The sequence below is a fragment of the Ambystoma mexicanum genome, chromosome 1p (genome assembly GCF_040938575.1).
Source record: "Ambystoma mexicanum isolate Mex_15411 chromosome 1p, UKY_AmexF1_1, whole genome shotgun sequence".
Classification (NCBI taxonomy): domain Eukaryota; kingdom Metazoa; phylum Chordata; class Amphibia; order Caudata; family Ambystomatidae; genus Ambystoma; species Ambystoma mexicanum.
Window position 1 is genome coordinate 162,060,605 of NC_090921.1, and position 15,596 is coordinate 162,076,200.

At 45.0% G+C, this 15,596-nt stretch overlaps 1 protein-coding gene across 1 annotated transcript in view; it reads left to right on the forward strand.

Moving 5' to 3' along the window:
* Positions 1–15,596, forward strand: part of DVL2 (dishevelled segment polarity protein 2) — a 454,758-nt gene that overhangs the window by 280,114 nt on the left and 159,048 nt on the right. The window contains exons 7-8 of the mRNA XM_069645872.1: positions 11,893–11,962; positions 12,231–12,370. Of these exons, the coding sequence (XP_069501973.1) occupies positions 11,893–11,962; positions 12,231–12,370 (210 nt within the window). The remainder of the gene's footprint in view (positions 1–11,892; positions 11,963–12,230; positions 12,371–15,596) is intronic.

Genomic DNA, 15,596 nt, shown 5'->3' on the forward strand with positions numbered 1-15,596 from the left:
ACTCACCCTAGGTTCACGCCTAAATTCATCTACAAATTTCATGTAAACCAGTCTATTGAGCTATCAGATAAAACACTGCCTTTTACGCCGAGGGCCCACTCCACAAGAGGTACTGGAGCCACTCTGGCTTTCATTGCAAATGTCCCCTTACACAGTATTTGCAAAGCAGCATGGAGCTCAATACATACTTTCACTCAGCACTACTGCAGTGACACTCATTCCAAGACAGATACACGAGTGGGACAAGCAGTTCTAAGACCACAGCATGTGATCTAAGCAGATTCCATAAGCCTCAGAAGGGATACATTACTCCCCGTAATCATATTTCTTATGTTTGTATCTGCTTAGATTCACATGCGACCCACCCTTCCTCCCCTCCGAGAGAAGGAGCATTGATGCTAATGAGCTTGTCTGATACCTATCTGCTTGGATACAACTGTACTCCCGCTACACCTCATCTACCTCATGTCAGAAAAATAACAATCTGAGTTACCTCAACGCGTGATGGATCATGGGTACAGTGTACGTCACACTAGGGATAGTATTACTGGGACGCCCTGTCGATGCCCCTTTTTGAGTTTCGAAAAAACTGTAATACGCTGAATCTTCCCCTATAAGTCGGCCTATGCACAACATGTAAATCTAAGCAGATTAAAGCATCAGAAATAAGATTACGGTGAGTAATGTATCCCATATACACAATGCACCCAAGGCAATCTAAAATGCAGCACCTAACAATAGCATTGAATTAGAAATCAAATTATAAGAGGAAATATAATGCAAGTGAGTAACATTTTCCATGCTTTACATATCCAGCACAGTGACGTCAGTTAAGGTCAGTATCAGCACTTGCATGCATCACCTTAGCAAAATTGAGGTGGATGTAAAGTTAAAGGTTAGACAGAACTTAGCTAGCAACTGTTAATTAAATAGTACACTCTCTGAGAGGGATATAGGCAATCTGCTTCCTGACTAGAGTCCTGATTGGACCGCCAAAACGCCCTTTGCTGTAAAATGCAGGGAGAACATGCAAAATGTGTGCTGTAGTTCTGTTAACAACTCTGACACTGGAAGCTGCTGACAAGTCGACCACTGGAGCTGAAACTGAAGAGGAAGATGAAGAAATGATGGCCGTAGCGATTTTCAGCGACCGGAGAGCCAGCTGTGTAACTAGATCCTGCTGTTACCCTACCTTCCAGTCAACCTGGAGATCCCGAAAAGGACGACCCGACTAAGAGCCTGTGAGATCCACTAGACCCAAGAAAACCTTCATTTTGAGCCATCCCACGTCGTGCTGTGACCTTGTGGGACTGCAATCTGCAATACCCATCATGCAGTGCATGGTCTTCCGAATCGAGATTCAACTTTGGTGGCATCCTGCTGGAGCTAAAGAGACGAGAATCGAGTCTGAAAAGTCCCCTCGCCAGAGTGCTGGACCTTACAAATGACAAGAATCGTCAGTCTGTTTCTGGCTCCTGAAAATGCGCCAAAACCAGAGCTGCATCCAGCGTGAAGAAACTCTCTTGCCTGGAGTCTTATTAGTTGATCCCTGCTGCAGAATCCCTTCCAGTGTCCTGTCTTCATGACAAGGAATTCAGTGACCAGGTTTTTGGCTGCAGATCCTTATCCCCCCCCCCCCCGAATAAACCATGTGAGGATCCTCTTGCCTAGAGCCCTCCCTGTGATCCTTGTTGCAAAAGTCCTTCCAGTGTCATGTCTTCTGTCTTCATGATAAAGGAATTCAACGAACAGGTTTTTTGCAGCAGATCCTGAAGTCTTCTTGCTGCAACTCTTCTTCTGTGCTAAGGTACTGTTGGCTGGGGTATTTACTTATCCTTAAGCCTTGTTGATTTTTGTAAAGCTTTGGGGTTTTTCTTGTGACAGGGAGTGCTCTCATCCATTTCACCCAGGCCCACTGCTGAAATCCTCCGAGGGTGCATCTCAGAAGTCCCTGGACCCTAACTAACTTTAAAGTGAACTACTTACTTGTTTGAACAGTCTTCCACAGGACAGAAGAATCCGAAGAAGAAGCCCGAAGGAAAAAGATACCAGCCACTTGCGGATACCGCTAGAGCCTGATGAATAACTGCTGCTGTCCAGACCTCCATTTTTGAGCGACAGGGAGGATCCGAACGAGACAACTTCCTCCCTTGGACTGGTGGGCCTAACCAGTCCCAAGATGAAACCGCATTTTGTGCCCTTCTTGAAAGAGCTGCAACCTCCACGGCCTGAAATTCACCAATACCTGGGGTCCTGTGCCGCTGTGCATCATCGTTCAAAGAACGAAGCTGGCTGGAACTTTGTGGGCATTTTTCTTAACCTGTGGAGACTCTATCCAACTCCCCAAAGTTCCCTCACATGAGACGAGGACTGAGAAAAGGAGTAAAGTTGACAGTTCGCAACATCCGTCCTTCATCCAAGCCTGAAAAAGGAGTCAACAAGCCAGAACCGGGAATATCCGTTGCTGAGCATCCGCCTGTACGAGAGCCGTCGCCAGATCCACCAAAATCCCTTTTTTCGGTTGCCAAGACAAAGAAACCTATAACTGGGTCTGCTATCGCCTCTCCACTGGGACCGTCCTTCAGCAACCCGTTCTTCATCTTAGGATACTGGCGTCCTCCCGGTTAAACCTACTGAAACCGGCCGCAAACACCCCAGGCCTAGCCAACGGACCCACCGGGCTGAGGCCGCCAACAGCACATCACTGCACTCTTGCACTTTTCCAGCCTCCTCCCACTAACTCACCCTCCCTGCCTCTTTTTCAGAGCCGCCAGAGCGCCAGGGGACCACTCCGGTGGTGATAGTGCGCGGTACAAATGTCCTTTAGCATTAACATGAACTCACTGAATTTGTATTCCTGGTGGCTGTAGATGGCTGCATCCCGCACCCCTTCAGGGCTCCCATAGAGATACATTGGGGGTAGACAACCCTTTGTAATCTCTCCTGCCTTAGGACACTGGTCCTCGAGGCAACTTCAGAAGGAAACCCCTAGGCTTCCTTGGCTTGAAAAACATAACTTTACCTACCTACAAATCCAGAAGAGATCTGGAACTGTGAAAACTGCCACTTTTGAACTTTTAACATTGTATACTGCCTATCTTGCTCAACTCTAAACTCTGGTGGCCTAGTGCCCGTCTGAACATTTGAAACCCTTATAAGCTAGGGTTGGACTCCTTAAGACCGGTTGGAACAAAAGTTAGGAGTTGGAAAGGTTTGCATTTATGTTTTACTAAGAGATCTGTTACTGTTAAAGTTATTCTGAAAGTTACTACACCTATGGTCTATTACTTAAAAAAAACGTGCAATTGTGTTTACTGTGTTTAGTACTTAACTTGCTAATATTAAAGTGTGCCTTATTGTATATATTAAATGACTATTTTCTTATATAACCTTAAGTGTATTGGTGTTTTCTTGAATAAGTGTATGCTCTCAGAGTTCGTTGTACCTTCTACAGCCCTCCTCCCCTCCGGGACTAAGCCTGGATGCTCAACCATTCTACCAAACCTTTGTGGGGTTCAGCAAAAACCGAAGCGTTGGAACCCTGTACATCTAAGATGGGCTTTTCTAAGTTCTGTCACAGACCATAACCTATGCAAAACTCCCTAACATAGAGTATATGGCACTCTTTATGGCATGCAGCAAAATGTACAAGTGTGCACAAGTAAAGTTAAAAACATGGTAGAAAAAATATCCAATGCCACCAGCCCATCCTGTACACATTGCATTGGTAAACACAAAGATACAAAAGAAAGTTTTAATGAAATAAAGTGTCCTAGCCACGGTTCACTTCAAGGTGATGTGTGCAGCTTAAAAATGGCTTCAAATACGTAGTCTCCCATTACTAATAGTTTTAGGGACAGATCCGTTTCCCCATAAAAATGAGCTCAGAGCAAGGAAAGTGAAGACTAAGGCTTTGCTGATCTCCAAAAAGTCAGTTTACCAGACAAAACCAAGCAAAGCAAACAGAAAGGTTGTCCCCTAGAAATATGTGGGAGGAACGTGGCAGTGGCAAAATCCTAACAGAGCCCATGTATACAAATCTATATAGTTAGTTACTTATTGTTAGGTAGGATTTTCATAATTATGATAGTTCTTCCCGAACTGTGTCAACCACAGAACATTTTGCTTGGTCATGGGAAATATTTTACCTTGTCCCTATGCGAAGGGGAATCTTTTTCCCATCTCACCTAGTCTTTTACACCTTTTGTGGGTGACGTTTTTATGTCTATGCATAGTGTAAAAGGGGATGTTCATCCCCTTTACGTTTGTATAAGAGAGCCAGCACATCCCACCTTATGTGGAGTGCTGGGGGTGGTGGGGATATAGTGTATCCCCTTTCTTACCTGGTAGCCTTTTGTTACACATGCGAGTTTAGATGAATGGCTGGTGGCAGTGCTTTTACCTTTATTGCTTTTAGTCTTTGTGTTAGGGAGAATTCTCAGAAATGTGCTAATTCCCTTCTACCTTAGAGACCCCCAGCTTTTTTTGCTGGACTTTAGGACTTTTGATTTCTAACCTGGAGTGAGGGAGACCATAGGCGGTATCGTTTTACATTGTCACACAGTCCCTTCAGTGTAGTGACACAGGGAAGTCTTAGATTTCCCAAAGGTTTGCAGATCTTCTCTTGGTGAAACTGTTTCCAAGAGCAGTGAAGGGAAATTGACTTTCTAGACCCAGCACACACCATCTTACAATATGGTGCTGGATGGGTTACTTAGTATACCCTTTGTCTAGTTTCTCATGCAACATTTGTATGTTGCCCTTTCTACAATTAATGGCTGGTGGCAGTGGTTTACTTTTTCCTACCATTGTGTGTTCTACTGCGGGCTGCGATTGCAGCTGCAGTAAGACACCCATTGGGTGCCCATTTTGTCAAAATGGCCCTGGTCTTCTTTTTTCACCATTTATTGTTGGAAAGATCCTTCTTTAGATTTACTCTGCGCACCAAACCAGGTTTCGTCCCTTTGTTCGTTTTGTCTTTGGCGGGGTTCACTGGTAAAGGCCACCTCTGGCTTCAGCGTGTCTGGCTGCAGCAGGAAGTCAGGGAGGTGCCTGAAACTCCCTGTGCTTAATCCCCTTGGTTACAGGAATGCTCCCAAAGGTGATTGGGGGGCTGGCTGTCCTTGGAGTACAGCCACCCTGCTATGTGAGTGACAGCTAGGCTACGAATGAATGGGAGACACCTGCATAAAAGGTGAGGCTTTTTGCCTGGAAGGCCTAGTTGACCACTCGATGATGGAATCCGAAGAAGAACTTGGAAGAGAAGCTTGCTGCACCCTCTTGGACTTTTGGTTTGCCCGGTGAAGCCCTGCTGCAGTGCTGAAGCTCCAAATTTCATATCGACTAGAGAAGCCCGGAACGGACAACTTCTTCCCTTGGATTGGTGGTACCAATCGACCCCAAGACAAACTTGCCTGGAACCCCTATCCCTGCTGGCTGTACTTAATTGCTGCTGGAACCGAGTGCCAGTGGTCAGACACCAGAAACCAGTGCATCGTCTTTAAGTCCGACCCGAGCTCCAGGAAGATCCTAAGGACCCTCTGGAAGCATGACGTCCCAAGCCTGAGCCATCTCAACATAGTGCTGGATCCCAGAAGCAAGGGGAACCCATAAGGTATCCGAGAACTGACTGGTGCTATTGACCGTTAGCTGAAACCGCTAAGTGACGCTGTTTTGGGAAGAGCCCTTTGCTGCCGCCAACCTTCAAACCGCAGTGCAGGAATCACCAGACGTCCTCCCTCTTGTCCCCACAACTGAGGACCAGGAACACCCAGATCTACAGGACTGCAACGGGAACAGAAGCCAGCTGGAACCTCTACTTCCAACATAAGGTACTGTCTTAACTGAAAGGGTACTTACATCTTTTTGGTGTGCAGCTTGTCTGTCTCACTGGAGACTTACAGTAGCTGCCTTTTCTGCAAAGTTGCTTGCAGCTTTACTTTCTCAAGTCTTACAGCTTGTGGCTCAACAGTGATTCTTTTCTACAAACTCCCTATATAACATTGTGCAAGACCTTTGTGCTATCTACAAGAAGTGCCTCGGCTCACCTAGACTGGTCAATTAACATTGACTGTCTGTCTGTCTCCCTGCAGACTCTTCTGACCCATTGACTTCTTGTTTAACTGTCCCTCATAGGAGGTACATAAATTACTTATATTGTTGGGAAATGGGTAACCTATACTTCATTGGGAGATTGTAAAGTACTTGCCTGTTCAGAGAACTTGTTAACTGTTTCCTTCCCAAACCTTTTTCTCCATCACAAACTCAGTATTGTATTTAAGTGTCAATAGTGATATATCAATGTCCAGTGTCCTAGCAACTGAAGTCACCTCTTTGTAGGAAGTGTCTGTGTGCCATCCAAAAAGGGTATCTACTTGAACTTTAATCTGAGGAAGTCTATTTTATTGTTGCATCTTGCCCTTACTAAAGAAAGCTTATTTTAAAACTGACTGTTCAATAAAAAATTATTTTACTGGACAACCTTGAGTAGAAGTGTTATTTGGATACGTGTAACTGTGAATCTCTAGGTTGCCTCTCTAGATCTCACAATTACCCCTCTTGCGATAAGCCTGGCTGCTCAGTCACTCTACCAACTTGTGTAGTACGGACCTATACCAATAGTTGGGTATCTATTGCCAAGAGGACAAGGATGGTGTGGTCTCCCACAGGGTTACTACATACAATCTTGCCTAAACCCCCCCTCCCGCAACCCCCTAAATAACACAAACACTTTCTCACTGACAGCCCGCTATAAGAGAAAAGGGACTAACACCTGAGCTGTATACCTGACGTGTCCCAGTACAATGGTCAGGCAAGATCAGACAATTACTGACCATCGCACAGACCTGACTTCCATTAAGCTTCCGCACACGGATTAAAGACAGAGCACGAGAGCATACTCTGAGCGAGGCAAAGCACACGAGGAAACAGCAGTTCCAAGATGGCAGTTTAACAAGTGGAGAAAGATGGTGAACCAGAAAGGGATTGCAAGGAAAGAAGCTAGTTCACTTGACCTTTTCTACAAGGAACTGTTGCGGTCATGAGCCCTCGAACTTGGAAAGCATAAGACCAGGAAATTAGACTGAAGAATACTGCATTGTGTCAGCGATGCCCAATGCCCTCCCGCGTCAAGAATCAAGGCAGGGAGAATTATCCACTGTGGTACTGTCCTTGGCTCCAGGAACAAAGCAGTGTCAGTGAAATCAACACAGCCAGTGAGTTTGGGAGACCGATACAAGACCGGTCTGTGTTGAAGCCGAAGTTGCAAGTAACATTGTATAGCGAGTGCAGGAACGAATATTGTTTGTTTGAAATACGTGTGATTTAAAAAAAAAAAACAAGTAAAGTTGAACTGCTGATGAGTGATTGAACTTTGAAACAAAGATGCAATACCTTTTTTAGAGTGGTCCGGCACCACGTGGGTGCTCAATCGAAGGTCTCTGTAAAGTATCGAACTGAAAAGTGAAGGTTGTACAGAATTGTGACTCGAAGTGGCCCTGTGACGGGTCAAGCAAATCACCCCGCGCACAATCGAAAGTCTTCGATGTTGATACAGTAAAGAACATTTGTGACAAAGTTGAAGTTGGGCCGAGCCCTGTAGAGGGAGATTGATTGAAAGCCTTTTGTTAAAGTGGGACTGAGCCCGGCGGAATTTGTACATGTGAAACCCTAAGGAGAAAGGAACTTTGTTGTTTGTCGTATTGCATCAGGCCTTGTGAAAATGGCTTTGAATGGCAAAGAGACTTTGGCTCAGAAGGCCATGATGTTGAAGTTTTGAACTGCTAGATAAGCCATAGACTGTGCTAAGCTAGAATGTGCTGCCTTTTCCTGTGGGAAGGAAAGCCAACGGCTTGAATATCCTGACATGTCATTACCTGAACACTTCTTTTGCATAACATTGTTTCCCATGCTATTTGTATATAGAAGTAAGGATTGGCAATATGTTTATTAGTATAGGCCCTTTATTTTGACAAGACAACACTAGCGTTATTATTTGATGGTCGTAGTTTGCTTCTATCTTTAGATTTAGGATTAGATCAGCGTTTTTCAAACCCAACAGGTGTACAATAAACACCCTTGAACTGTGATCACTTGTGTCAGTCTTACTGTTTGATTTAGATTCCTATGAAGCTTTGGGGGTGATCCATGTGATTGGGAGTCCCCTCATCCAGTTCACTCATGCCTATTGCTGGAATCCATCTACGGTGTCTTATCTGTCCCTGGAACCCGTTTGCAACTCTAAAGTAAAATACTTGTTTGAACAGCTTTCCTCAGTAACTCTACCTTTTCCTACATCTGTGCCTATCCTGACCTGTCTGTTGGCCACTAGAGACTTAGTGACCCCTCCTGCCACTGAGAACACTCATGCTCCAAGAATAGGCAAGGACTTATAAGGCGTGGGCCTTTTGTAAATACAGCAAGTGTTTAAATGTTACTTGAAATGGAGCTGGTTTGGTAACTGTCCCTCCTGAATATCCTTTGAATGTGTTTTGCCATTTTTTTTTATATATAAGGTTATTTTACTCACGTCTGAATTGGTTCCCCCACTTCACAAAAGTTATACTGTTGGCTTCACCTAACTATTTCTCTCAGAATATAAGTTTATAGGTTTACCAACTGGGTCTTGCTTCCCCTGACCTGCTGTATAGCCTGTCTATAGTAAGTCTGCCTTGTGTTTTACTTACCTTGAATAGCTGTGTGCAATTCTTAATAAGTGTATTGTGGGTTTTACTAACCTTGGTCTGCCTGGTGCCATCCTAAAACAAGTTAAGAGTTATTGATTGCCCCAATCTGTGTTCCACTGATCTGAAAATCAACTGAAATAGTTTATTACAACATTAGGTCTTACTCACCTAGTATAACTGAGGGTTAACCTGAAAGTTATAGGTTTATACTGTTCCATGAATTTATATTCCACTATTCAGAAATGTATCCTGCTAACAGGGTTGGTTTACTATGTAATTTCCCAACAGAGTGTCGCTGCATAACTGACAGTGTCTACTACCCTTGAATTACTGTAAGTAATCTACAAGTAACTTGTGGGTTTTACTCCCCCTGAATAGATGTTCTATTCTAAATGTGTATGATTAGTCTGACTTGCCTAGCAATACAGTTTGTTATTCTGAACAAGGTCTATGCTTTGGTCTGTGTACCTTAAGCATTGTGTTGTGTTTTTATATTGTGTTTCTGACAAAGTACTTACCCACGAAGATTTACCTTGACCTATTTGTATTTGAAATAAACCTTTTATTTTTGTATACTTCTGGGTGTAAGTGTTTCTGTTGAACCATTTGTATGCTGCATGTTCTTTGTACTTCCTTACAGCCCTCTCTCCCTCTTAAATAAGCCTGACTGCTCTGTCTGCACTAGCAAATACTCGGGTGATACAACCTTATACTAAGAGTGGAGTTTTGTACTGTCTCATTTATTGTTTTGCTAAGCCCTTAGTTGGACTTCAGAAAAACTGTCCCAGCACCTATTAGCTTGCATTCCTAGTGGCCATCACTTTGATAAGAAGGTTGAGTGAACTGCAGCCACTCGGTGGACCTACCTTTCATAGCTTTACATTTCAATAAAGTGGTCAGTGCAAATCCTCCTCCATTCAAACCAAACTGTATTTCTAAATTGAATGTAAATCAATACATTAAGCAGCACGTCTCTCTTCAAAATCCTTAACCAAATTGGAAGAGGGCTTTAAATAATCCTGATATATGCAGGGCTGTCATGTTTTACATGGATAATAACAAGGCCTTCGCTTAAGAGCACTCAGTGCTTTGTCTTTTGCTACAGAGCGAGGAGAATCTCCAGTAATTAAGGCGAACATTGCTAGCATGATGGTATGTTGCATCCAGGAATGCTATTAGTTAGCACACAAACCAAACCTATCCTATTTACACCCAAATCGCATACAAAGGTCACTGAGGCAACTCTTTGCATTTAGAGCAAATGTTCCCTTATGCGCGGTTTGCCAGGCATTCACATGGATTGTGTGTGATATTGTTTTTACATTGTGTTGTAGAAATGTCATTAAAAAGGAGTGCTTAAATATTTTTCTCTGAGAAAAAAATAGCACATTTTAAAAATATCGTTCCTAAAACCTCATCGAAAGTCAACGATGTGCTGGAGATGGGGAAATAAAATATTTTTCTTTTTTTTAAGCCGTTAAGTGAAAATAACAGAGAAAGGTCATGCAGTGATTAACTAAGCAGTGCAGCTGAAAACCATGTGGAAATGTGCAACTGTTTATACATGTGAGATCAGAATTGCACCACTTCAGCCTGAGGCAAGTCTGCGCTAGGAAAAGAGATTTACAATCAAAGAAGCCTGCTGCTTGACAGCTAAATTTCGAAACTTAAGAAGTGGTTAGCTTGCACTTTGGAAATAAAAAATGTGTTCAAACGTACTCCAGACACCCAACTACTGGATATGCTAAGTATGTGGATCCAAACCGATTTGCAAGCCTCAAATAGATTATTTATTTAAGAAGTTAAACAGATTTCTTTATGCAATCCATATTTGTTTGCATCTAGCAATTAATGTAAATAAAAAATGCATTTTTTCTTTAAACATCCTTTACAGAGGAGGGAGTTGTAGTGTTAGTCCCTTCCTGTGGCACTGCTCTTCTGGTACCAATATTCCAGACATATGTGGGCTGTGGATGGACACAGTGGGAGGGTAGGTGGGAATAGGCTAGAAAGGGTAATTATTTCCTGATTTGGTTGGCTGATTTTACCTGTTCTGGGGAGTAACCCGCTTCTCTGTAGGGCTGCAGAATCTTAAACATTGGGTATAAGAAAATCTGGATCTACGTGATCCGACCTCTGCTGATTTTACCGTGGCCAGAAAGTTTGCATGAGAAATGTGCGAACCACAAAAGGTTCGCTCATTTCCCATGCAAACACACGTTAAGACCCCTACATATCCTCACCCCCATCCTCAACACACCCACACAGGCCCCAGGCCCCCAACATACACCAACTCCACTTACCTTTTTCTTCATGCTGAGTCTCTGCGGCGCCAGTTCCCTTTCACTTCCGTGATCGGGAACTGGTACCACAGGGTTTTTTTTTTTTTTTTACGGAAGGCTGCAGGGGTTACCCCCGCTCACTATACTGTAAAGTATAGTGAGCGGGGCGTTGCAGGGGACACCTCTGCAGCACCCGTTATTTATTTTTCTTTTTTCTCGGTTGTGCTACAGGGGCGTCCCCACTACACCCTGCTCACTATACTGTAAAGTATACTGACCGGGGTGTTGCTGGGATGTTTTTGCACTCAGTTGCCCCTCCCCTGCCCCTTACTATGTACTGTTCTTTCACTTGCTCTATATTTAGAACTTTGATAAAGACAACAAACTGTAATTGTTTAAATTGGTGGGAGGGAATGAGGATGGGGGGATTCTGGCCTTGGCAAATCTTTGACTTCCCATATGAGTAACTGTGGGAAGTGACTTGTACTGTTTCTGCTATGGCTGTCGCATTGTTCAATTGGCACAACAGTTGTTTGTTTGGGTTTCATTTGTTTGGTTTATACTGCAACAGTTATGTGTACTTTAAGTCTGTGTTACATGACTTGATGGGACAAGCTGTTTGATTTGTGGTGCGATTATTAATTGGGGTTTGGTTAGTGGAAAGTTTGTACTGGATTTGTCATTCTAGTTAGTGGGGGTGGGGTCGGTGTCTCAAGGTTCGTTGGCAGACCGCCATCATTGGCGGAATACAGGTGTCATGCAGGCAGCTCACTTTGTGCCATGGATACTCTAGTTGTGTCTTGATGATTTGGTGGATTCCTTTCTTCATGATGGTTTGAGGTGTGGTGGCGATTTCATGCCATGATATTTCATTGTGTTTGCTGTTCTTTCTTCTTGAGCCCATTTGATGCGGTTTCCTTTTCCAGGCATCTTCCTTCAGCAGTGTGACAGACTCCACAATGTCCTTGAACATTATCACAGTTACTTTGAACATGGGTAAGTGAACGAAGAATGGTTTTACACTACCGTAACGTATATTGTGTTCTGAATGGTGACGGGGGGAATAACCTATGTCTGAACAAATCAAACTGATTGCTCTTCTTTAGTTTCATACTAGCTTACCTTAGGTTAGAAGAATGGTAAGAAAGTGAGACTGACGTGGGCCTGAAGGGTGGTGCTGTAAGGTTCTCCTCAGTTTATCTTTAATGTCAGTCACACAAGGGTTGCATTGCACCTGATGTCTGCTGCTCCTTGTCTTCTGCAGAGAAGTACAACTTTCTTGGTATCTCCATTGTTGGGCAAAGCAACGAAAGAGGGGATGGAGGCATCTACATCGGATCCATCATGAAGGGTGGAGCGGTGGCAGCAGATGGCAGAATTGAGCCTGGTGATATGCTCCTTCAGGTGAGTACCCAGGACCACTAGACTCAATCCTACCTCCTTTGCATTGAGCAATTACTATTGCAGGTAATAACCATAGCCCACTAAGTGTATCAAGATCACACATACAGTTCTAAGCCACAGCACTCCTCCTGCAGGTAAAATGGAGAGCACACTGATCATTACCATACTCTTTTTCAGTCCACAGCTCTTCTACAGCAGCTAGTTGCAATTATCACACCTTCCAAGACTTGCGTCCTGCTTCTGCAAGTAATAGGAACTCTTCTATGTGCTTTGCTTTTGCCCAATTCTGCCTGCAACATGCCCAAACACTGTGCTATACCCCAGTCCCCCTTCAGTGATTGAGATGATCTGACAATAAATTGGCACAGCCATGTGCGGGTAATGCTTATTTGGGGCACCCTGATGCCTTCTTTGAGGTCGGAGCTTTCACCGGCCGTTTGCGGCTTCTTCTAATGCTTACACACACTATAGTTCCTTTGTTATACCAGTTGGGAGATAATTACGTTTTACTGCTTCCCCCAAGAGAAGGATGTTCATGTTTCTGCTTTCCTCCTATGGGACACACTTTCTTTTTGCATTTTCAATTCTGGCATGCCTGTTGCTTTTCTTTTCTTGCTTTGTGCTCATTTCTATGGGTATCCGTCCTTAAGACTATCCATGCTGAGATGTCTCTTTAGAGATGTCTTGTATTTTTACAACTACACACATTACCCTTAAGTGAAATGGGGTTAGGATACTTTGTATCCTTATATTCTTTTTTTTGTAACGTTTGTTACAAAAGATGTCTCTTCCTGTCCTCTCGGATGGAATTGCTTCATATGAAATACCTTTTGCTGGGGAAAGCGTCTGCGTTTGCGGGCAAAGGGGTGGTTTGCGTGGGTGGCTAGAGGGTGGGGGCTGGGACTGCAGTCCCAGTTCACATCTGGTGCCTGAATGTCGGTTGCTGTTTAGATTGTGTGGACAGCGGCTATCTGTGAATGGAGAGCCACTAACAGTTTGACAGGTGCAGATTGTTACCATTGGCAATCCTGGCTGTGAGGGTTTCGGGGGGATATTGCAGTTCAAATACTGGATAAAAGGAGGACTGCTACAGCCATGCCACAGATAGTTTGAGCCAAGAACGCTACGAAGTAGAGTAGCCTACCTAACTCCAGTGAAGTCCTGGTAAATCCCTGCTCCTCTTCCTGATCTCAAAAATAACCTTGCTGGTTCTAATTGGAATAACCAGTCTCGGTCCTTGCTTGAGGACCCGTGCCTTTGGAAGTGTCCCTGCACAAACCGGGTGGGGGGTAATTTAACGGTTCTCTCCTGGGCTAACTTGCTGCAGCTGTCACTGTTATGAGTGCATCATCCTGGGGATCTTTATCTTGTACTACAAGTTGCCTGCTTCTGCATTTTCAGTCTTATTACATCAACAATAACCGTGCGTGGCTTGCTGTTTTGTTTGTCCATTGAGGAGTGCTTCTCGCCGCCTGGCGTGGTGACTCCCTCTCATGACCACTGGCCCCAGAACACACAAACCACACCATCTAGTGATGGGGACAATGGGTCACTTGACTCACTTTTGTCCCTTTGGGACCCATAAACACAGGGAACCTGGCTGGACTCAGTCCTGGCGCCAAGATGTGAGCAGGAACACTTTATTTCAGTGCAGGAGTGCTTTCATTTTACAAGAACTTTCCAGGAGCTGAAAGCCTTTATTCCAGAGAACATCCGCATGTGCTGACTCATCGGGTGTGGCAGGGTGTGGCAGGCAGGCTGAACCCGGTGGGCGTGGCTTCAGAAGCTCAGCTATATAAGCTGTTCTATCCTTAAAGTCGTGCTTCGCGTTACTGTGCACTCGCTTGCAGCGTGACACTCACCGCCGCTTGGACCAGTTTACTTATCAGGCGTTCTCCTGCATACTCACCTCCAGGAAAACGGTGCTTCATCTGCAGACTCATCTCCTGACATCAGTGATCTTGATACTGACATCGCAGCACCGCACTCCGCATCCACAAACTCAGACCCTGTGAAGAAGACCAGGTTAGAACATCCGTCCTAGGGCCGTGCCACATTTGAACCGCACGCACCCCCTAGTTAACAACTTACCAGCTACTGTACTGCTGCAGCTTCGTTCCTCATTCTCTCTGGCTGACGCCTCGAGCTCCGCAGCTTCTGCCGGGCCAGCAACATCACCTGCAAGGGAAGAAAGCAAAAGAGCAAACATCAAAAGTGGAACGGACAGGAATACTAGACAACAAACTTTACAATACAATAAAACAGACGAGGAAAGGCAAAATGGAACACTTACCTGAAGTATAGTGGCTTAGTCGTAGCAGGACTGGACTACCACGTGCAAGGGACCAGTGAAGGAACTCTATCCAGATCAGACAAGTGTCCCTGCCAGAAGCAGCAGGAAGAAGTGCTCGCCAAAACTAATCAACAGGTGAGCTTTCCAGGGACCGCGCATCGCACGGGTACCACTGTTTGGGAGAAGGGATCTGGAAGGGGATCAGGCGCACAAGCTGGCATACTCCCGCCCCCTATTCTCCACGCCGGAGCAGTCCCGAGCAGCATCACCTATCACCGACAGTCACCACATAAGCGCAGAGGGCGAAGCTGGACCCGAGCGACCGCACCCCCAGGAGGGCTGCAAACATGCCCCAACGCCTCCGCAGAGACCGGCTGTAACGCGAAGCCTCTTCGAATCTCTGCCTGGGCGTTATGGAAACTTCTGAAACGGGCCAGTTGGCCCGTTTACTGGGAGAGTTACGGACTGAAGTTCATGCCTAAAGACAGGAAACCAGTGCCTTAGGGAGGGATCTAATTGTGAACTGGGAGCTGACAGATGAACTAGCAAGGAAAATGCTCCAGGCACAGGCAGGCCAGGTCCTACTGCCGGTGTATGCCCCTCCTGCTGTGCCTCTACAGCCCACACCAGTACAGGTGGCTCTTCCAGGGGGAGGTCCCCTGGCCCCACCAGAACGCTTCACGGGCGATCCGAATAAGTATGCCATCTTTATGAATCAATGTCGCCTACTTTTCTTGTGCAGACCTGGGGCATTCCCCAACGATCAAGCGAGAGTGACATTTGTACTCTCATATTTGGGAGGTAGTGCAGTGGACTGGTCAATACCCTTGGTAAACCAGGATGATCCTTTGCTTTGAGACTTCGGAGGTTTCCCACGTGAAATGGGGAAAATATTGCACAGCATACTCGAGGGCGGGCTCTGGACAATGAACT